At 39.5% G+C, this 23983-nt stretch overlaps 1 protein-coding gene across 1 annotated transcript; it reads right to left on the bottom strand.

The window, feature by feature from the left end:
* Window positions 1-12932: 12932 nt before the first annotated feature.
* On the bottom strand, window positions 12933-16967 carry tmem236 (transmembrane protein 236). The gene is made up of 4 exons (XM_051700687.1): window positions 16720-16967; window positions 16027-16099; window positions 14197-14320; window positions 12933-14072 (listed from the first exon to the last, which is right to left on the bottom strand). The coding sequence occupies exons 1-4, from the start codon at window positions 16965-16967 to the stop codon at window positions 13462-13464; spliced, it is 1056 nt and encodes a 351-aa protein (XP_051556647.1). The 3' UTR covers window positions 12933-13461.
* Between the last annotated feature and the right edge of the window lie 7016 nt (window positions 16968-23983).

Raw genomic sequence — 23983 nt, 5'->3', positions numbered from 1 at the left:
TCATTATTGATCACCTCAGCAATTCAGGCATGAAATGTCTCGAACACAACCGCAAATTTGCTTTATTCCTCCACATTCGAAATGTAAATTCAAGCCAGCTGACCCTTAAACAAGTAAGTTTGGGTTAAGGAATGATAGTATTGAAGGAAAACAGACGAAAATACACCTTGCCATCTTCACCAACATGTGATTTACACTTCACTCAACTCTACGCAAGGTTGTGGTATTTATAAGAAGTTGATTGGAAAAGTCCTGCATATGTCACCAGAGAGAAGTATTTCATTTCACCAGAAGATCGTGTTATGAAATTTTGATTAAAGATTACGAGGTCAAATTTTTTTTTTAAATTTATTTATTTTATTTATTTATTTTTTTAAACATGCATGGATGAATTGTTCACAATAAGATCAATAACTTGCATTTAGAAAATAGAAAGGGTGAATTTTCATTTCATGTGGACTATGTCCATGCATAATAGTGTGGCTATCTGTGGTTAAATATATTGAATGGGATTTTGTAGTGTCACTACGCTCTTCAATTTTAAATGGCAAATTATTAGATTTTTTTTGTTTTTTGTTTTTCTAGCATGAGACTTGCTACATGTATAAAGATGTCTCATTTTCACATTAAACAATAAATGCTTGCTTGCATATGCTATATATTATCCTGTAAACTTATTATTAGTATCCTGGTTAAATTCTAAATTCCTGGTATCCTGGATGTTTTATTTATGTTTGGTAATAAAAGATATAAGCTTATGCAGGTTTAAAGATAGTATTTTTTTAGAATAAATTATCTTTTTGGTTTTCTCTTCTCGTTTGATGCAAGATTAGTGTGACATCCAAAATAATTTTCATTTATTGAGAGTAAATAATCGAGAAAATCATGAGAAAAATTAAATCATGAAAACGTAATGAGATCATAGTGTAAGAGACCCAATTTTGGTCATAACTCAATTTTAACAAAATTTGTAGTTACTACATTTTGCCTCCATCGGTCAAAATAATTTAGTTTTGATTTTAATTTGGCTTTTTAAAATTAACGTTGCATGCTACAGTGTGCAGTATATGTGTCTTGGAATAAATGATCTGTCTCTATTTTGGAAATATTACTGTTTAGAAAAGACAAGTGACAAAAATCTCAATTATATATTTTGCTGATTAGCATATTCTGAGTATGAACAGCACAACTATAATTTTCATGTCTTGTACTCTAATGTTCATTCATTAATGTCAGCTACCCACTTATTGTACACATATAGTCATGTTGCATTCCATGAGTACACAGATGCACTTACTAAATAAGGTGACAAATCTTAGCAGGGGACACTTCCCGTTGGCCACAATAACTGAGGAGTATTCAGTTATGTGAAGCATCCGTTGACCATAAAAATGTTTTATGCCAAAAAAAAATTTTGTTATATTGTCTAAATATAGAAACATTATAATACAGCCCAAGTAAGGACACTGCTCTTTTCTTTTTTATAAAATTAAACATATAACTCTATACAGACACAAATGTTAGACACAAACATACAGTATGATTTATTCATACTCATGAGAATGAACATGCATTGATATGCATATGAAAGCACACTTGGATTATGCTTTACACACACACACCCGGTCAATGTATAAGCCTCTTACAGAGGGTGTGTGCAGTGTAAAGCCATGCTCAGTAATACACTGCTCAGAAGGGCAAAACAAGGTAGGCACGCACTGCTGGAGTTCCAGTTTCAGCCTCGAACTATCAGGCTCTTTTCATCCTTATACGCACACAAAGACTTTGACTTTGACTCCATAGCTTCTTAGGACTTAATGTGTAGTTCATAAGAACTTTTAAAGGGATTCGATCCAAGGTCATCATTGAGCTTAATGATGTGTATAACTTTGGTCCAATATGAACCTGAATATTTTGCCTCTTTTTTTATTTTTCATTTATTTGCAACTAGAATGTTGGATTGCCTGCTAACAATACTCCAGAGGAGCTTAATTTGCATTTCTGTGAGAGTTATTATTTTTTTTTCTTCTCAGTAATCCTTGTTCTTAACAGCATTCAGGTCACTCATTATGCCTGTTTGAAATGCATTCTGTCATGAAAGCAGAAGAGTAAATCGGAAGGGTTTAGGACATCTTTGCCTGCACATCTGTTGAAAATGGCATTACAAATAAAACTTGTATGGTCTTCAGGAACTATGGAGCAATTTTGTATTCATGTTTTAAACCTCAAACCACTTTCAAACTAATGTCATACTAAATTAAATCATGCATATTGGCTAATATTGTAGATTTGACAATGTCATGCCATTCTAACGACAAACTATGCATCACAGACTACGGAATACAGCTGGCGATGGTGTTGAAGTTTTCTACAACCTACAGTCCATTTAAAGCCAAACAACCCTTAGAAAATTGACCTTAACTAACTGAGATAGCTCAGGTTAAACCCTTTAAGGCTAGACATTACTCACCCAAGAGACGTTTTTATTCTTAGGAGTCCTGGGCATTTCTGCAAAGAGGAGAAGGAGACCCAGCAACTGTTGCCCTCAAGCTCCACTTTTTTGAGAGTTCTGTTACCTCTGAGATATTTGGCCCATTAGCGCTGGAGTCTATTTCAACTGAAGTTCCGATTAGGCTTTCATATGATTCCACCTGCACCCATGATGTCACATCAAACTATACAATGGACATCAGCCACCGCCTACCTGATTTGTAAAGTAGTGCATGACCAGTACGTGATGAAAAACACAAAGTTTTGTCTTTACCATTTTCTTTCTCTTCAGCCCCTCTGACACACAGTGAATTAAAATACTGCATGAATATGCAAACTAACATCTGGATGATGCTCCGCCCAGTAGTGCTGGAGGCTGAAACTCATGAGCGGCCAGTTCTGCCCACCCAACAGCTGGGAGAGGAGATTTTAAATGACAGAAAGAATAAGGTGGAGCACAGGGCACGTCCTGCCCAGTGTTGTTAGACAGATTGTAGTATGTCTCTCTAAAACAAAATGAGCATTGCTCATAATCCTACAGTACTATTCAAACACTCAGTGTCCTACCTCTAGTATTGGCCAATCCATTACTGCAAGCACACAATGTACATTTGCTATATGCCTTTCATTCTCTGAACTAACACCAGCCTTCTCTGTAACCATATGTAATGAGGTTCAAGGAATGAGGAAGTGGGAGACGACGATTCCACTCAGGAATTTCACTTTTATTTAACAAAACAAAAAAACGTTCGCTTAAGAGTGGAACGGTGCAGCTTCAGGTCAATAACTCAATGTAGCAATACGGCATCAGCCAACACACATGAACAGCTTCTCAGCTGGGTTCTCTCTCTCGACTGCCGCTGTCTCCTCTCCTTAAAAGCCCCAATCACTCCTCACTGAAACACAAGACAGGTGTTAATCACTGGTGGCAATCATTTTCCACTCATCTCCCTCACTTCACTCTCCACAGCATGGCGCTCGGCCACGGCCCTGCCTCCACACCATGATACTCACTAATAAACACATAAGAAATACACTGAATAATCAAAAGTATGTGGAAACCACCTATTAACAGGTTAATCTAGGCCCCTTAATGAAGGGTCCTGTGAAGACAAATCTTAATTCTACTGCATACAGTGACATTCTAGATAATTGTATGCTTCCAACATTGTGTGTGGCAACAGTTAGGGGATAATAAAAATAATAAATAATAAAATAATTATTTACACCATGATCGATGGAAACATGTAAATGCTTTACGCTGCAATCCCCCCAATGTTCAAGCCAAATCTACACCCTAGGGTGGAAGAACTTGACTTTCGTTCACAAAGCTCAGACCTAAACCTCACTGAACACCTGTGGGATTAACTGTAACATTGACTGCTAGCCAGATTCCATTGCCTAACATCAGGACTGACCTCACTGATGCTTTTGTGTCTGAATGGGAGCAAATCCAAAAAGCCACGTTCCAATATCTAGTGGAAAGCCTTCTCTGAGGAGTGGAAGCTGTTATGGTGTATAGACTCCATATTAATGACATTGGTTTTGAAATTAAATGCTAAACAAGCACATATGGGTGTTGTTTCCGGGCATCCACATTCATTTGGCCATGTAGTATAGATCTGTCTTATAACAGTTAATCAAAATATTCTTAACTCTGTGATGAGATCCTTGGAGAAAAGAACCTTTCAATGAGAGCCTGTAAAATATGGCTGCTTAGGCCTCTGCAAAGTGACTTCAAGTGCAGTAACAACAGAATTGTCAGTTTAACATTGTTGAAGCTTAAACCTTTGTACTGGTTTCTTCATTAATATCCACAAATTACAATCCAAGACTGGCGTAAAGCCGTCCTCATCTTTGCCTTTCATGTATCACATGATACCTCACATAAAACAATAAAATGCTCAGCATTCCAAAAGGTCATGAAATACATGATCCTGTTGCTAAGGTGCCATGTGTATAAATTAATCATACCTGTTGGGGGACATCAACATTACATTCACAGTACACTAATAAGGTAACACTTTACAAAAAAGTTGTTTATGATAACATCAGTTAACATAATAATTAACATGAAGTAACAATGATCAATACTTTTACAGCGTTTAGTAATCTTGGTTAATGTTAATTTCTATATATAGGCTATTAATATATTATTAACATTTAAAGTTGTATACAATACTATTAATTAATGCATTATGAACAAACATGAACTTAACTAAGGCTGTCGATTTAACAGTTTAATTCAGTGCGATTAATTATATTAAAAAATTAACGAAATTTTAACACAACTTAATGAAATTATGCAACCGTAATAAGCCATTTTCCTACCAATGGAGCAATTTAAGCTTGAAGTGCCGCCACCATGTTTTTGTGAGTCTCAGTCAGCAGTGGGCAGTAAGCGTAGCTCCAGCTGTACAGCCAACGTGCAGCTTTACAGTCAACAAACTGACAGCTGATCAAAGACAGATGGACAGAGCACAGCAGAATTTAGCATTAATAGAGGCATGCCCTTCATCTGATGCCATCTAAACTCCAGTATCCTGACAGGATCATGACAGAGGGGTGATCTGCCATTAGCCATTGCCAATAGCCAGACAAACACTTAATATAATTCAAGTTCACTTAGGCTCACTATCAGTCAAAGAAAGAGTAGAACATTGTACAGGAAGAACATTAAAGTGGAAGCTGAACTAGTCCCTATCTCCAGCCCTTCCGCTCTCATTAAAGCTTAAAAAATAGTTCACCTAAAAAAGTTTCTCATCATTTACTCACCCTCATGCCATCCCAGATGTGTATGACTTTCTTTCTTGGCAGAACATAAACAAACATTTTGAAAAATATATCTCAGCTTTGTAAGTGAGACCAAAACTTTGAAGCTCTAAAAAGCACATACAGGCAGCATAAAAGTAATCCATATGACTCCAGTGCACTGTAAAATCGAATTAGTTGACCTTACTTGTATCTTTTAAAGCAGTCGGTTTGAATGCTTTTTATAAGAAAATGTACTATACTTTTTTGGCTCAAGTAAACTGAACTTATTTTTTTCAAGTAACATTAATTAGTTACAAGTAAACTTAACTCATCTGTGATTAAAGTATCATTGTTTTTATTTAATTAATTAAATTGAGGTATAGTACGTCTTATACAGTATATGGGAAATTATGACTGGAATCTCGGTTAGCCATATGGCGCATAATTGGATTCTCCTCAGTAGTACATAGTGCACATACAGTTGAAGTCAGAAGTTTACATACACTTAGGTTGAAGTCATTAAAACTCATTTTTTAAACACTCCACAGATTTCATATTAGCAAACTATAGTTTTGGTACGTCGTTTGGCACATCTACTTTGTCACTGACATGAGTCATTTTTCCAACAATTGTTTACAGACAGATTGTTTCACTTTTAATTGACTATATCACAATTCCAGTGGGTCAGAAGTTTACATACACGAAGTTAACTGTGCATTTAAGCAGCTTGGAAAATTCCAGAAAATGATGTCAAGCCTTTAGGCAATTAACCATTTAGTTTCTGATAGCAGGTGTACTGAATTGGAGGTGTATTGTGGATGTATTTTAATGTACCTTCAAACTCAGTGCCTCTTTGCTTGACACCATGGGAAAGTCAAAAGAAATCAGCCAAGACCTCAGAAAAAACATTGTGGATCTCCACAAGTCTGGTTCATCCTTGGGAACAATTCCAAATGCCTGAAGGTACCACGTTCATCTGTACAAACAATAGTACGCAAGTATAAACACCAAGGGACCACGCAGCCAATCATACCGCTCAGAAAGGAGATGCATTCTGTCTCCTAGAGATGAATGTAGTTTGGTGCGAAAAGTGCAAATCAATCCCAGAACAACAGCAAAGGACCTTGAGAAGATGCTGAAGGAAACAGGCAGACAAATATCTATATCCACAATAAAACGTGTCCTATATTGACATAACCTGAAAGGCTGCTCAGCAAGGAAGAAGCCACTGCTTCAAAACTGCCATAAAAAAGCCATGACCCCAAGCATACCCCCAAAGTTGTGGCAAAATGGCTTAAGGACGAAAAAGTAAATGTATTTGGAGTGGCCATCACAAAGCCCTGACCTCAGTCTGGTAGAAAATCTTTGGGTAGAACTGAAAAGGTATGTGCAAGCAAGGAGGCCTACAAACCTGACTCAGTTACACCAGTTCTGTCTGAAGGAATGGGCCAAAATTCCAGCAACTTATTGTGAGAAGCTTGTGGAAGGCTACCCAAACTGTTTGACCCAAGTTAATCAATTCAAAGGCAGTGCTACCAAATACTAACAAAGTGTATGTAAACTTCTGACCCACTGGGAATGTGATGAAAGAAATAAAAGCTGAAATATATATTTCTCTCTACTATTATTCGGACATTTCACATTCTTAAAATAAAGTAGTGATCCTAACTGACCTAAGACAGGGAATGTTTTCTACGATTAAAAGTAAAAAAAAAAAAATTGAAAAACTGAGTTTAAATGCATTTGGCTAAGGTGTATGTAAACTTCTGACTTCAACTGTAAATCTGCACTTTAAAGTACAATTGAGTAAAGATGAATGGCTTAAAGTTAACAGGCTCCAAGTTCACCAGAGGTAACACTAATCACCTAATGGTGGCTTCACATAAAACACAACTATCAACCAGCTACAACAAAACATACAATAGTAATAAAAATTTAAACTATATACACTTTTACATAACAATTATTATTTTCCTACATAAGTTCCCTTATTTTTACCAAACATACATAATTTATTCAAGTACAAGGTGTATGGGTATTCCACACAGCCACAAATTTGAATGTCATAATTTTGAGGAAGTAGTACTCGAACTCAAAGTTTAAAGAACGTGTATATTTGAGTTATGATTCCAAAATGTGACATTTTAAGTACTGTTTAATTAGGACCAATTAAATGTGTGAGAACAGACCAAAATATAAAAAAAAATTTCACTGTACATCTTGCCATTGCAGTTTTTATGCACGATCATGATTTCAAGCTCTATTACACATCCTAGTGTCTGACGCATGGGCGAAGTACTAGGTGGTGATAGGAAGTGTAATCAAGCTTGAAATCATGATTGCCAAGGAGACTGCTGATGTCAAGATTTATAGTGAAAAAGGAGTTACACATAAGCACATTTAAAATCACACCAAAAAAAAACAAAAAAAAACAAATGACAAACTCTGAAGATATAACCTTTGATCAAGGTCACCGGCCTACAGGTACTCTCATCAGGGCTTATCCAACACTACCAATGGTGGGAGAACTGAGACTTTACTGGACATTAAAATTTCTTACCTTCCATATCCCTGTATTTAGAATTTAAAAAAAAAAAAAAATTTTAAGTATCCCTATGACAAAGGAATTATTTAGCTGTTTTTTTCCTTGCATATTCCTTGCAACAGTAATGCGTTGGTCTCTGTCTCTCAGTCACAAAACTGTGCAGACCAACCTACTTTCTCTTAAAATATAAACTTAAGGCATCTTAGATCAATTTCATGGTTAATTTTCTTAGAAAAATGTCATTAGAAGACAAGTCGCGACAGATGTTTAAGACAGTTGGTATGTGTTTGATTTGAATCTTCACTTACAGGTACATCAGCAAGAGGCTGTATAAGAAGTTTTAAAAATGTAAAACATCCCCTATGCAAGTGTGTAAGTGTGCAAGTTGTTTTGTTTGGAAAAACAAGTTCTAGAGTCCTCAGAAATAGGCATCTTAGACTTCTGATTGGTAAATTTTCCACTAGGTAAAAGTCGCTAAAAAAAACATGCGAGTAGCAACATATGTTTACTTTTGCTCACCATTTGAATGTGATTGCAATTGCTCATTTGATTCAGTAAGGGACAGACTATTATATTTAGACTACATCTAAAAAAAAAATCACCAAAGTTGCATCTACTTGCATTTTGGCACTTAGGGTGAGTGTTAGTTTTGGACTTTGCCCATTACCAAGTAATAGAATTTTTGTTAAAAACAGCGGGAAGTCATTTGAGCAACCTGCATGAGATCTTATGTGAGATTGGAAGAAATTAAAATTGTGTCTTTTGGACACAAATACATGCTGTATAATCTGTGTTAGAGGATTAGATACACAACAGAAACCAAGAACACATGACTGGGAATTGGAACAGGCCGCAATTCCCCACTGCAATTCAAAGGCTTAAAGAAATAGTACAGGTTCAACACAAGTTAAGCTCAGTCGACAACATTTGTGGCATAATGTTGATTGCCACAAAAAAAAAAAAAAAAAAAAATCTACTCTTCCCTCCTTTTCTTTAAATAAAGAAAAATCCAGGTTCCAGTGAGGCACTTGCAATGGAAGTGAATGGGGCCAATCTGTAAATGTTAAACTACTCACTTTTTCAAAAGTATAGCCACAAGACATTAACAATATGCATGTTAACATGATTTTAGTAAAGTTATATCTAATTTTACAACTTTGTTGCCATGACGACGTAACGCTGTGTAAACCCTGAACCCCTAAAACGACAGTGAAATAGACAAGTTAAACAAATTTACAGCTGAAATAATAAACAAGTTTTAACAGAAGAATTAATTTGTGCTTTTATGAAAGTAGAAGCTTCAGATTTCTTTCTTTTTTTTTAAGAAAAGGATGGATGAATCAAAATAATTTTTTGTGATAATCAACATTATGCCACAATAATCAAATTCTGCCACAAATGCTGTTTATTGAGCGTAGCTTTTATTGAACCTGGATTATTCATTTGATGTTTAAGTTAGGGTCCAATCTATCTTAAAACATCAAAATCAAACAGTGCTCCCACATTGTCATTCTCTGAATGGAACAAAACTTTGAATTTGTTTGAGACTGCGGATGCTTCTAAACCTCTGTCATCATACTGACTGTTTTCTAGCCGAAAAAACCAATGGAACACTTCTGAGGCTTTGCAAAAAATCTGACACTGCTGTTATGGTAAGAGACATTGCTCTCATCTCAGAATTCTTTTCTTTGCACTTTGAGTTCTATTGCTGACATACAGTCTGTGGCACGATAAGCCTATTTACTACCTGTTCGCTCTGACAGATTTTGAGCTCAGTGTGCTTCTGTGTGAGTCTGATCCCCCTTCGCCTGCTCTAGGGGATTTAGGCAAGGCATTCATCATGACACACACACTGTGTCTCACGCTTTTTTTCATTCTGTTCTTTTACACACGCTCTCACTCACTTTCTCTCCACGGTGCAGCCCAGGTGACAGTAAAAACATGGCTTATAATAGCAGTGAGTGTATTTTTAGATCTTCAGCTTTTTACGGTGAGGTCCCACAGGAAAGATGTGATCCTAAGTCCAATGTTATGAATGATAAACTAATAGAGATAGTGGGGTGGTCCATTCCGTATGTGAATTGTGGGGTAAAGGTCATTCTTTCCTCTTTTTTTTTTTCACCTCTGCACTAAATACTGTACTACAGAGGGAACAGGTTGCCATTTTGAAATCATAAAATTCTATATTGCAAATGCTTAGCAGATACAAAAAAATACATTAAAACCCTGGATATAATCAATGACATGAATTTAACCCTTGTTTCCAGTTATGAAAGCCAATAAACACACACACACACACACACACACACACACACACAAAACACTCAAAACTTAACGAGGCATAGAATTATATTACACATCATTTTCTCACACATACAAGGTCTAAAGTACATTTTGTGACACTTACTGGATGTGAACATTGTATGTCTATGGGTCATATGTTACATGCTTACAGTCATGTAAAGCCCTGAAGAGCATCCTGTCCTGTCACTCTTGCAGTGGAAGATGACGTTCGAGCATGCTCAGGTTACTCACATAGGTGGACTGTTCTCTCCGCCAGTGTCCCAGACCACAGCAATACATCAAGAGAACATCCAAAGGTGTCGTGATGATGGTGCAGCCAAGAAGAGAGTCTAAATCGCTCTTCCTTGGTATGGCACAGCCTTCACATCAGTCTGATGAAAGACACAGCAGGTAATTGTCTCTGTTTCACGCAGCCTCTGGTTCTGCCTATACATTCACAGAGCATGTAAAAAACAAACATTCCTCCACAAATGCCATGCTGTCAGTCAAATAGTTGATTCATATTCATTTGCTCTTCTCCGGATGCTCAAGACCAACAGGCACACAGTCTGCTGGCTCCAGGTGTATGCGAGTATGTGTTTGTTCCGCTCTTCATTGTAGTGCTCTTGATATGAGTTTCTCTCCTTTATTTATTTACGCCAACCTGCACCCTCCCCAGACAAGCCCCTCCAACCCTCCCACCACACCCCTTTTCAAAGACACTCACAGGCTCAGAGTTTAAAATTGATACACGATGTAAATGTCATTTTCCTGCCTGACTTTCCCTGCGTCAGCCTCTCCCCGCCCCCTTCAGCCAATCAGAATCCAAAAGCGAGCTGCATCTGGGCAGCCTTGTCTCCAGTACCCACAGGCAGAGGCTGGAGTCCACACTCTGCCATTTCTGGGCAGCTACTCTACCTCCACTACTCCCCCATGCCTTTCTACCCTGTGGCTTCAGTCTTTTGCACACTATCTACAGTATCTATTTTCTTGTCTATCATGACAGGGGTATTCCTGATCACCTGAGTTGCCTCTTCTGTCCTTTCTGTGGTTCCCGGAGAGGCTGTAGTCTGCTGTTTTTCTCACTCAGTTTGTGCTGCCGCTTGTAACGCAGGAAAAATCACAGTCTGAATTCAAATGTGCCTTTGGCCACTCAGCTTTACAGCACTTTCTCTTCCTATTTTCAATTCTTAGTCCTCTCTTTGAAATTTGCCTTTATCTGTCCACTCTCCCTCCTCCTCTTTATCTCCTCCCTGTATCTATCTGTAAGTCTGTCCTTGCTTTCTCCTCTCCCCCCATTGTCCCCTGCTGAGGAGGTGAGAAAGAGAGAGCTCATGTAATTTCATTTGAAGCATCTGTGCACATGCTGACTGTAAAATTAAGCTTTATTTCACAATCTGCAGGAGGCACACTGAGGAAAACAATTCAGCTATGCTCAGAGATGAATTTTTAATGTCTCCTCTCAAGGAAGAAAATTACACCTCATTGGTTAAATGAGAATAATGCATAACATATGCGTCAACTAAGCATTCCTAAAAACCAAGTCTTCTACTTGAGTACTTATCAGTCCAGATCTCCAAAAATAGTCTCATGCAGTAAGCTGGGTTGAGGATTCATAAAATGTATTTGATTTCATCACATATAAAGCAACATCCTGGTGATATAATTTGATGTGATTGATTATTTGCTCCTGTTCTATATTGTTAGCCCAAGAAATTGATCACAGGAACAAAGATTGAGCATTTTTGGAATGCATAAGTAGATCAGTGGTTCTCAACTGGTTTTGCTTCAGGACACAGACTTTATATTAGACACAGGGTTGCCAACTTTTCGGTACGTGAATATGGGATGCTTGAGCATTTTGGATGGAACCCTAATTAGACATCAAGTGGTGACCCAATACTGTATCAAAATGTTTTATGAACAAAAGTAAACAAAAATTACATTGACATTAATTACTGCATAGGCCCAACAATATGCAATATAATCCTGTATTTAATGTGGTGTGGTTCGTAATTTATGTGACCTTGCATAGTTTTGTTCATGGTTTTCGAGGTTGAGTGCATGACACACAACTGGTCCTTTTGGTTTGCCTAATTTTTCTAGCTTCTACTAAGTGTCAGATTAATTTGTGGCCAGTGCTGGGTAGATTACTTCTAAATTGTAATCTGGCACTGATTACAAATTACATGACTAAAATTGCAATCAGCAACGTAATTTCTTGAATTATATTTTTTAGGTAATCTAATCCGATTACTTTTGGATAATTTTTTTTTTTTTTGTAATTGTAACATGCATTTGAGTAGGATAATCTATACCATTTTGACATAATCTTGCTTAAATATATTTAAGAAAACTTATTGAACAGAGAGACAAACACACACACACACACACACACATACAAAAAATGAAACAATTATATTTTGATTAAAAAATCTGATAAGCCTATTCATTTCACTAACTATGCAGAATTATATGATTAGTTGCATTTTATATTTTGCAATTAGCAAAGTTTTTTCCCCTGGATCTGTTTAAGGAGTGAATGTAGGACTAAACTACGGTATATCAGATAACTCTATCTGAATGAGCTCTGCCCCCCAAGGTTATAAATCCATAACATGGTCAAGAGTGTCTGGCGACAGCAGTCTCACAAGAACAAATTGTAAGTGTGCCCATGTATTATGGACAGCTAAAAAAAAAAAAAAAAAAAGATATGAGAAATATGAGGTTTCATTTATGATATGCAAGTGGATTTTTCAAAAGCTTCTCTTTGTAGTATGATATGGATATAGAATCAAAGTATTAATGGTCAAGCCTTTTAAAAAAAAAAAACAATCAGTTTTTCATGAGACAGGTCATAAGAATTAGCATTATCTTAAGTCAATATAAGCCTTGCCTGTGCTGCTCTCACATATTGGAATGAAATCCAACAATAAATATTTTAATAATTATATGTGCATATGCAATAAGTTTATATCTGGTGTTCGTAATAAAATCTTATATTCAACAAATTAGTTGTGAAAATGGCATGATGAATTTATGTTAAATGATTTCAGTGACAATTTTTTACGATCAGTGGGAATGTATGAAACATACAGTATACAGTATGTAATACATATAAGTCAGAATTTATATGCATAGAAAAATATTTAAAAAAGAACACCTTAAAACATGCAGTATGAGTACAAACAGCATTTACCAATATATTTTTCAATAAATACTTACAGAATGACAGAACCTTTACCTGGAAACAACAACAAACAGATACATCTGTAAAATATAAATCAACTAATACACATGTTCGTTCTGGTAGTAAAACATATTTACAGATTAAAATACAGGACATTATCAAAATTATACCTCTGAAAATCTTTTTCTCCACAATGTCCTCAGAACATGCTTCCTCTATTTAGCAGCTTTAGTTTAGTCATAAAAACGAAGTACACAAATGATACAGTCATGAGAATGTTCTTTAGTATATACAGCAGGGGAGTAACGTAACCAAAGATCACCACCAGGCAGATGCGCACCACAAGAAATGGCAAATCTTGGGACAAAACACTTAATGATGCCAGCAACGGACTGTCGGGGGTTATCACCACACGCAGAATGGATATATAAGCCAGTATGTATATGGGGAAGACCCACCCTGAGTAATAGATGGAAACAGTCCTGGTCACCCTCACCATTTCCACAGTGTCAAACCAGAACATGAAGCTGGCCACAAGTAGGTCATGACGAGGGTCTCGTATCCAGACAAAGTGAAGAGGACCAGAGTGAGAGTGGGAGGAATAATGATAGGCTGTGCTGCTGACCCGAGAAGTGCTGCGCAATTCTGCATCTCCCCAGTGACTCGATAGTGACCCATTCCTGACCGGTGACCTCAGAGATGTGTCCCTGTACCTTCCATTAGCCTGCAGCTGTGCAGACACGGATGTCACCTGATCCAAGTGAGTTAGCACTGGGCCCGGCATCTCAAAGTCTGACTCTAATCCATTTGCTTTAGAAGAAATAGGAAAAAAATAGGACATAACTTCAGATGGACAGAAAGAAAGATAGATAGATACTTCATGGGGTCTTTAATTAACTTCTCTGGTCAAAATGTATCGTCTGTCAGCTCTTACCCTGTCCCGTCAGACGAAGAGGGCGAATTCTCTCCACTATGTCCACACAAATGAGGGAAAATAAGACCAGTGAGACAGGGAGCTCAGTGAAGCAGTCATAATAAACCCCAGCATCAACCTGAACCTGCACAACCATAAATATGTCAGAAGGTTTCTAAAAGAATAGAGTCAGTGGCAAAAAAAAACACAAAAAAAAAAACACTTTTAACATCCTCAAGAGAAAACAGAGGTGAAAGTCTGAAAACGAAAGCAGTTAAGTCAACACTTTTGGACAAATCACCACAAACAAATTTCCTATATCCTTCTATTCTAAAAAACTTCCCCCCGCCTTTTGACCAATGACTTCCTTAGAAGCCTCTTATTTTGTCACACATTATACATTGCATATATACAATGAAATCCTTTTTGTCACATATCTCAGCTAAGCTGGGTTCAGAGCACAGGGTCAGCCATGATACAGCACCCATGGAGCAGATGGGGTCAAGGGCCTTGCTCAAGGGCCCAACAGTAGCATCTCGGCAGTGTTGGGACTTGAACCCCCAACCTTCTGGTTAGTAACCCAGAGCCTGAACCACTGAGCCAGCGCTGCCTAGCTCTAGAGTAAGTTACTAAATATGTTTAGAAATCATCTTGATTCAGACCAATTAACTTATGAATCAATCAGACCATTTTGTGAACTGATTTGACCAATTCATTGAAACTCAAAAGAATGATTTGCTGACAAATGGCCCATGAGCATGTTGTTTTCACAAACTCTACACAAGAGCAATATCTAGCTGATGAAATATTTTAGAGCAGAGCATAACTAATAAATTTATTTTTCATCAACAGATTAATCTATGTAGATTAATCTACGTACATTTCCATGACACTTTAAGACTTTATTTATTTCCATGACTTTTCCAGACCTGAAACACACAATTTAAAAAAAACTATTCCAGCTATTTAAAGGCTTGCCCTGATTGTGGAAACCCTGTCAGTTACAAACAGACTCAAAATGAAGGTTCATATCATTACTGAAAACACATGTGCCAACCCCTATGTCAGGTTCTCAAGGTATTTGCTGTCATCAACAGTTGTTACCGAACTATGAAAGTAGTAATGCATTTGCAGTTAATGTACATCTAAACCCTAAAGCCCTCAGTGTTTTAACCTGAGATTTAAGTTGGCTGCAACACAGAACCACTGACATTCCACAGACTATAATACACCATCTCTTTGGTTAATAGAAAATCTCCTGTTCTAGAGTGAGTTACTGAGTACCTCAGAGTAGTTTCTGTTCTTTCATGATTACCCCTCAGTTTTTATTATAGGCAGAAAATGCCATAATGTCTCTCTTACTTGTACATATTTGGCTCCAAACCATTTTCAGTATAAAGTTTTTTAAAACATTCCACTGATCTGTATACATGGTTAATTATATTTATCTAGTACTGTACGCTCTTAAAAATAAAGGTTTCAATTAGGACAAAAGAATTTCACAGTCTGATGCAGTAGGAGAACTTTTTTATGTTCTACAAATAACTTCTTAAGGAAAACAGTCTATGTACTGATGCTTTGAAAAGCCCGGATCCAATATGCTGACCTGAAGAACCTATAATGACAACTTTTTAATCTCCATAAAATACATATAGCTAACTCAAGAACCCTAAACAAAACAAAACAAAATCTTGTTAGGAGGGTAATTTGCTGAACTTTACTAAATCTTTGCTGAAAAAACATCATTATTAAAAGTGTAAATGATTGGGTCATATGAAATCCATTTCTCAACAAACACAAGTTCATAGAAGTTCAAATAAAGTTTACAAATGTGACTGAGCAATGTATTACCTTTGAGCTGGCTATGATGATAGCAAAGCATGGTAAGGTGCTGAGCATCACATGTGCAAGTGTAACAGGTCTCCTAGAAAGGGAATAAGATTTTGGTATTTTCATTGTGAAGGTTACACCCTAACCAAATTTGAATCAAAAACGTCCACGAGTTTCCAATATGAGTAAAGAGAGCTAATGAAATTAAGAATAGTGCATTAACTTGAATCATTCTGCTGTTGTAGAGAAGGCATAACTGAATTACTTCATTTAACAAATGCACTGCAAAACAATACAAATATTTTACATTGAAAATACTATTTTTTTCTTAATCCTTATATTGTTGTTTTCCGATAAAAATATCTAAACATCCTTGGTAGATACATTTAATTGAGAAGCAAATTGCATTATACGACTGAATTTACTTACCTTATTAGCAAATCTCATGTAATCTAAACTTTTTTCTTTTTTTTAAACAAAACTGAATGAGGTTTATGAAACATTTAAAACAAGTAATAGTTATATATTCTCTGAAATCAAGTCTTAACTTACAAAGAATTGCATGTTTAATAAATGTACAGTATTTTGTTTTAAGCATGATTAGATTTTTTTTTTTTACTAGAAAACAAGACAAAAACACCAAGTAATAAAATGATTTTTGCAGTGTACTTCTGGGTTTATATAAAATTGGCAGCACAGAAAATGGATACTCACCAGTTGGTTACTTCTGAGAATCTGCGTGTCTTGAGAGTGAAGTACTTCAAAGGCACCCAAACAAACAGGGTTACAGACGCCACATAGGCCACAGAGGCAGCCACCACTAGCCAGTAGGCTGTTGCACTAGATTTTACAGACCGAATGAGAGAAGCAAAGCGCTCCATAACTACAAACACAGGAACGCAGAAACACGCGAACTGCAGAACCTCATAAAGGATGAGTTTGATAGTCTTCCCTGAGGGCATTTTGACAGTTTGAGTCTTCAGTAAATCCCCCTATGAGTGAGCTGTCACAAAACACATCCACTGCATCTCTCACACTTCTGAAGGCTCTGGACTCTGTACACTGGCACTGCTTACACTGCATTCTTAGTAGTGTTCTTTTATTGCCACAGTAATGAAGCAGTCACACTTCTTTTTTATGGAGTTATGTGGAAAAAAGTGCCATTTAAGTATAGCAAACTGAAACATTACAATCATAATGAAATGCACTCTAAATCCCCCACAACATACACATTTCATTAACAGTGTTCTCAGAACAGAACAGGAATAATGCAAGTGAAGATAAAATAGTGAATTTAGTTGAGGCTTATAGTATTCAATGCACAAAATCCTATTCTATTTTTTACCTGTAACATTGTCCTTAAAATGAATGAGATAAATTTACTATCCGACCTTAAAATGTACAGTACAAAAGTACCATGCCTAGTCTTACACTGTTGTAAAAAGTGCTCAAAATATATATCTATATTTTTCCAACTAATTTCACAATCTCTATTATTTTTAAATGTTTTAATCTTAGTACTTGCTTTAAGTAATCCTACTAAGTGTATTTTGTCTTTCTGGCAGAATGGCACATTAAAGGAGTAGTTCACCAAAAAATTAAATATTCTGTCATAATTTATTCTCATGTCGTTCCAGTTGCACAAATCATTCAGTATGGACTACTCTGATAATACATTTGGGTAATCTTTTAACTTTAAAGTGAGTTGCTATCAACTGCCATTGTACTGACAAGATGTACCGGTATATTCATTAATCGTCTCCTTTTGTGTTATGCATTAGAACGTAAGTTTGGAACGACTTTATGGTGAGTAAATTATAACAGAGTTTTCATTCTGGGATGACTATTCCTTAAAGCATAAAGATATTTTCTAACTGTCATTGTTTGCAGTGTAAAATAATTAATTTTGCACTAATTGCAGGGTAAGTCCCCAGAAGTAAACTGAAGTTAGTGGCTCAAATAATAAAACTCAGCAGTATCTCCCACCAAGGGGGGGGGGGGGCTATAAAATGAAAAAATATAAAGGACAAAATAATAGTGATGTCATTATTATACTGCACACATGAGTACAACTACCAATAATATTGCATATTTTGTCCCATTGAAATGCCCACTCAACAGTGAAGCACTGATTTTGTGTTGGAATGCAGATGTAAATACTGATATTAACCCCTTAAGCTTTGAATGTGTTTTTAAAGATTTCCTGTTTCAGTGGCACACCCAAAATTAAAGGCTTAAAAAAAAATGACATAGACATAATTTATGATATGGATTATGATGCATTCTGAGACTCTCAGCCTAAGAAACTGCTGAAAACAAATTGAGCCAAAAATTATATTTTTTTCTTATTTTACATTATATACTTCTGGCCGTGTTAGCGAGTTGATTGACAGGCAGTCTCTGTATCTAAAAGGTGATTGTCTCTTTTAACTGTAAGGTGGGATTTCCTTTCTTCATACGTTGACTATTGGGCGCGAGAGCTTCTAGGTTGGGTGCTCCAATTTCTCTTATTCATTTAAATAGAAATGGCCCGTCTCTGCTAAATTACCTTATTCAGCCCGTCCCTTTTCCGCACTCCACTCTTCTGAATTTTGTCATGTAACTTCCTGTTTGTACTGAAGCTACTTTGAAGAGTCAATCAAAATGGATAACGTGGGAGCACAGAAAGTATTTTTCACCAAGAGTTGATGGTGTGTGTTTACATCACCCCTTTACCACATGAAAATGCTAGTGAGGTGTTTTTTTCTGTCAATCTAAATGTTCAATTTTTCCGACACATACGGAGGTAAATTGGACCTGGCAGATCACACTCAGACACAGTAGGGGTAAAATCGAGACCTGCCACCGCCGCAGGCAGCTCTCACTCAACCTGCCACGGCTCTCACTCGGCTCTCACTCGTTACCTGCGCCTCCCTCTCGATCTGTCAGCGTCACAGACAGCTCCAACTCGCACCGTTACTTGCGCCTCTCTTGCGATCTTTAGTCCTGTTTTAAATATTTGTTAAGGGCTTATACAATTTTTAATCTTTAAATAAGTGTTCTTTGTCTTTTAAAGGATTAAAAGTTGCAGACCAAAATGGTTCTGATGACTGCTGGTGTCTGCCTTGTAGCAGCATGGTTCATCTGACAGGTGTCATCTATACAAGCTAAACAGGACTATATGCCAGCAAATTATACAATCCTCCTATTGATTCAGCTCACTCATTTGATTGGCTATCGATAGTGGACATGTTCTCTTTTTACTTAAATTCAATATTTATTTATTTTTTTATACATTTTAATACAAAATTCACAACAAGAGAGTATTTTTTAAGGAGATTTATTAAAGCAAGTGATGATGACATACAGCAAAACTTCTAAGCATATTATTTACTACATATACTGCTTTTTGTTTTATCATTAGGGGAGATCAGCACAGCATCTTATAGATAAATAAAACAGGCTAAATAAATAGGGGTAGAGTGGTACACAAACAAACACAAAAAAAAATGTCAGTGCTTTTGCAAACCACAAACACTTTGCAAACAAATATGTTTAATGTTTTGTAAGCTGTGATACACAATGACTGGGTTTTTTTTAAAAAGAAGTGAAAAACATTCAGTTACTGTCATAACAAAAGCTATATATTTTCACTATACAACACTGTAGATTTTAGATAAAGCCTGTCATATTGCACTGAGCCTCTGTTACTGAATATGGAAACACCATAATTATTTTAATCCGAAACTTTTCTCAAATCTAGCCAACTGAATGTTAGATTTTGATGTTAAAATATTATATTATGTTATATTAACGTTCTGTACCTGTGTATCTTGTTACTAGATAGACTAGCATATGTCATGGGATACATACAGCCATATACCATATCAATAAGCCAAAAGCAAAAATACTTTTTCTAAACAAAACATTATTGGAGAGGGAGAGCTCTCACTCGACCTGCCATGGCTCTCACTCGGATATCACTCGACCTGCCATGGCTCTCACTCGGATATCACTCGACCTGCCACCGTCACACAAGGCTGAATTCGGCTACTTAACCTCTTACCAGTTATATAAATTTAAAATGTTAGAATGTATGCACTGTTCTACAGGCTTTGCGTCAGTTCAAAAATATGGAGGATACTTTATGTGAGGTATTTACCATATTTCTAATATATTTGGGTGGGTGTTGGGGGGGGGATTCATTGGATTTTAAGTGTGCATTTTAAGTGTGATTCAAACTTCCACTGAAACCACTACTCAAAGTTCTGCGTCACGCACACACTTTAAGAATGCGCAAGAGGTAAGCTTCTGATTTTGCATCAGATCTAGGTGAGAGCTGGCTGTGACATTTACTGATCGCATCTGAGAACTGGCTGTGACGTAACGGATCATGTGTGAGAACTGGCTGTGACACAACGGATTGTGTGTGAGAGCTGTGACGCAACGGATCGTGTGGGAGAGCTGTGATGTAACGGATCATGTGGGAGAGCCGTGACGCGATGGATCGTGTGGGAGGGCTCTGACGCGATGGATCGTGTGTGAGAGCTGTGACGCAACGGATCGTGTGTGAGAGGTGAAGCGACGGATCGTGTGTGAGAGCTGTGAAGCAACGGATCGTGTGTGAGAGCTGTGACGCAACGGATTGTGTGTGAGAGGTGACACGACGGATCGTGTGTGGGAGCTGTGACGCGACGGATCGTGTGTGAGAGGTGACACGACGGATCGTGTGTGGGAGCTGTGACGCGACGGATCGTGTGTGAGAGCTGTGACGCAACGGATCGTGTGGGAGAGCTGTGATGCAACGGATCATGTGGGAGAGCTGTGACGCGATGGATCGTGTGTGAGGGCTCTGACATGACGGATCATGTGTGAGAGCTGTGACTCGACGGATCGTGTGTGAGAGTTGTGACGCAACGGATCGTGTGGGAGAGCTGTGAAGCAACGGATCGTGTGTGAGAGCTGTGACGCAACGGATCGTGTGTGAGAGGTGACACGACGGATCGTGTGTGGGAGCTGTGACGCGACGGATCGTGAGTGAGAGGTGACACGATGGATCGTGTGTGGGAGCTGTGACGCGACGGATCGTGTGTGAGAGCTGTGACGCAACGGATCATGTGGGAGAGCTGTGACGCAACAGATCGTGTGTGAGAGGTGACATGACGGATCGTGTGTGAGAGCTGTGACTCGACGGATCGTGTGTGAGAGTTGTGACGCAACGGATCGTGTGGGAGAGCTGTGAAGCAACGGATCGTGTGTGAGAGCTGTGACGCAACGGATCGTGTGTGAGAGCTGTGACGCGACGGATCGTGTGTGAGAGGTGACACGACGGATCGTGTGTGGGAGCTGTGACGCGACGGATCGTGTGTGAGAGCTGTGACGCAACGGATCGTGTGGGAGAGCTGTGATGCAACGGATCATGTGGGAGAGCTGTGACGCGATGGATCGTGTGTGAGAGCTGTGATGCAACGGATCATGTGGGAGAGCTGTGACGCAACGGATCGTGTGGGAGAGCTGTGATGCAACGGATCATGTGGGAGAGCTGTGACGCAACGGATCGTGTGGGAGAGCTGTGATGCAACGGATCGTGTGGGAGAGCTGTGACGCAACGGATCGTGTGGGAGAGCTGTGATGCAACGGATCATGTGTGAGGGCTCTGACGCGATGGATCATGTGTGAGAGCTGTGACGCGATGGATCGTGTGTGAGAGGTGAAGCGACAGATCGTGTGTGAGAGCTGTGATGCGACGGATCAGGTGTGAGAGCTGTGACGCAACGGATCGTGTGTGAGAGGTGACATGACGGATCGTGTGTGAGAGCTGTGACTCGATGGATCGTGTGTGAGAGTTGTGACACAACGGATCATGTGGGAGAGCTGTGATGCAACGGATCGTGTGGGAGAGCTGTGACGCAACGGATCATGTGGGAGAGCTGTGACGCAACAGATCGTGTGTGAGAGGTGACATGACGGATCGTGTGTGAGAGCTGTGACTCGACGGATCGTGTGTGAGAGTTGTGACGCAACGGATCATGTGGGAGAGCTGTGACGCAACGGATCGTGTGTGAGAGGTGACACGACGGATCGTGTGTGGGAGCTGTGACACGACGGATCGTGTGTGAGAGGTGACACGACGGATCGTGTGTGAGAGCTGTGACGCAACGGATCGTGTGTGAGATCTGTGATGCAACGGATCGTGTGGAAGAGCTGTGACGCAATGGATCATGTGGGAGAGCTGTGACGCAACGGATCGTTTGTGAGAGCTGTGACGCGATGGATCATGTGTGAGAGCTGTGACGCGATGGATCGTGTGTGAGAGGTGAAGCGACGGATCGTGTGTGAGAGCTGTGATGCGACGGATCAGGTGTGAGAGCTGTGACGCAACGGATCGTGTGGGAGAGCTGTGACGCAACAGATCGTGTGTGAGAAGTGACATGACGGATCGTGTGTGAGAGCTGTGACTCGACGGATCGTGTGTGAGAGTTGTGACGCAACGGATCATGTGGGAGAGCTGTGACGCAACGGATCGTGTGTGAGAGGTGACTCGACGGATCGTGTGTGGGAGCTGTGACACGACGGATCGTGTGTGAGAGGTGACACGACGGATCGTGTGTGAGAGCTGTGATGCAACGGATCGTGTGTGAGATCCGTGATGCAACGGATCGTGTGGAAGAGCTGTGACGCAACGGATCGTGTGGGAGAGCTGTGACGCAACGGATCGTTTGTGAGAGCTGTGACGCGATGGATCATGTGTGAGAGCTGTGACGCGATGGATCGTGTGTGAGAGGTGAAGCGACAGATAGTGTGTGAGAGCTGTGATGCGACGGATCAGGTGTGAGAGCTGTGACGCAACGGATCGTGTGTGAGAGGTGACATGACAGATCGTGTGTGAGAGCTGTGACTCGACGGATCGTGTGTGAGAGTTGTGATGCAACGGATTATGTGGGAGAGCTGTGACGCAACGGATCGTGTGGGAGAGCTGTGACGCAACGGATCATGTGGGAGAGCTGTGACGCAACAGATCGTGTGTGAGAGCTGTGACGCGACAGATCAGGTGTGAGAGCTGTGACATGACGGATCGTGTGTGAGAGCTGTGATGCGACGGATCATGTGTGAGAACTGGCTGTGACGCAACGGATCGTGTGTGAGAGGTGACATGACAGATCGTGTGTGAGAGCTGTGACTCGACGGATCGTGTGTGAGAGTTGTGACGCAACGGATTATGTGGGAGAGCTGTGACGCAACGGATCGTGTGGGAGAGCTGTGACGCAACGGATCATGTGGGAGAGCTGTGACGCAACAGATCGTGTGTGAGAGCTGTGACGCAACGGATCGTGTGTGAGAGCTGTGACGCGACAGATCAGGTGTGAGAGCTGTGACATGACGGATCGTGTGTGAGAGCTGTGATGCGACGGATCATGTGTGAGAACTGGCTGTGACGCAACGGATCATGTGTGAGAGGTGACGCAACGGATCATGTGTGAGAGCTGTGACGCAACGGATAGTGTGTGAGAGCTGTGACGCGACAGATCATGTGTGAGAGCTGTGTCGCGACGGATCATGTGTGTGAGCTGTGACGCAACAGATCGTGTGTGAGAGCTGTGACGCAACGGATCGTGTGTGAGAGCTGTGACGCGACAGATCAGGTGTGAGAGCTGTGACATGACGGATCGTGTGTGAGAGCTGTGATGCGACGGATCATGTGTGAGAACTGGCTGTGACGCAACGGATCATGTGTGAGAGGTGACGCAACGGATCATGTGTGAGAGCTGTGATGCAACGGATAGTGTGTGAGAGCTGTGACGCGACAGATCATGTGTGAGAGCTGTGTCGCGACGGATCATGTGTGTGAGCTGTGACGCAACAGATCGTGTGTGAGAGCTGTGATGCAACGGATCGTGTGTGAGAGCTGTGACGCGACAGATCAGGTGTGAGAACTGGCTGTGACGCAACGGATCGTGTGTGAGAGCTGTGATGCAACGGATCGTGTGTGAGAGCTGTG

Source organism: Myxocyprinus asiaticus, chromosome 6, assembly GCF_019703515.2.
Source record: "Myxocyprinus asiaticus isolate MX2 ecotype Aquarium Trade chromosome 6, UBuf_Myxa_2, whole genome shotgun sequence".
In the NCBI taxonomy this organism is placed as follows: domain Eukaryota; kingdom Metazoa; phylum Chordata; class Actinopteri; order Cypriniformes; family Catostomidae; genus Myxocyprinus; species Myxocyprinus asiaticus.
The sequence above is the reverse complement of the archived record's forward strand: the minus strand, read 5'-3'. Positions and strand labels throughout refer to the sequence as shown.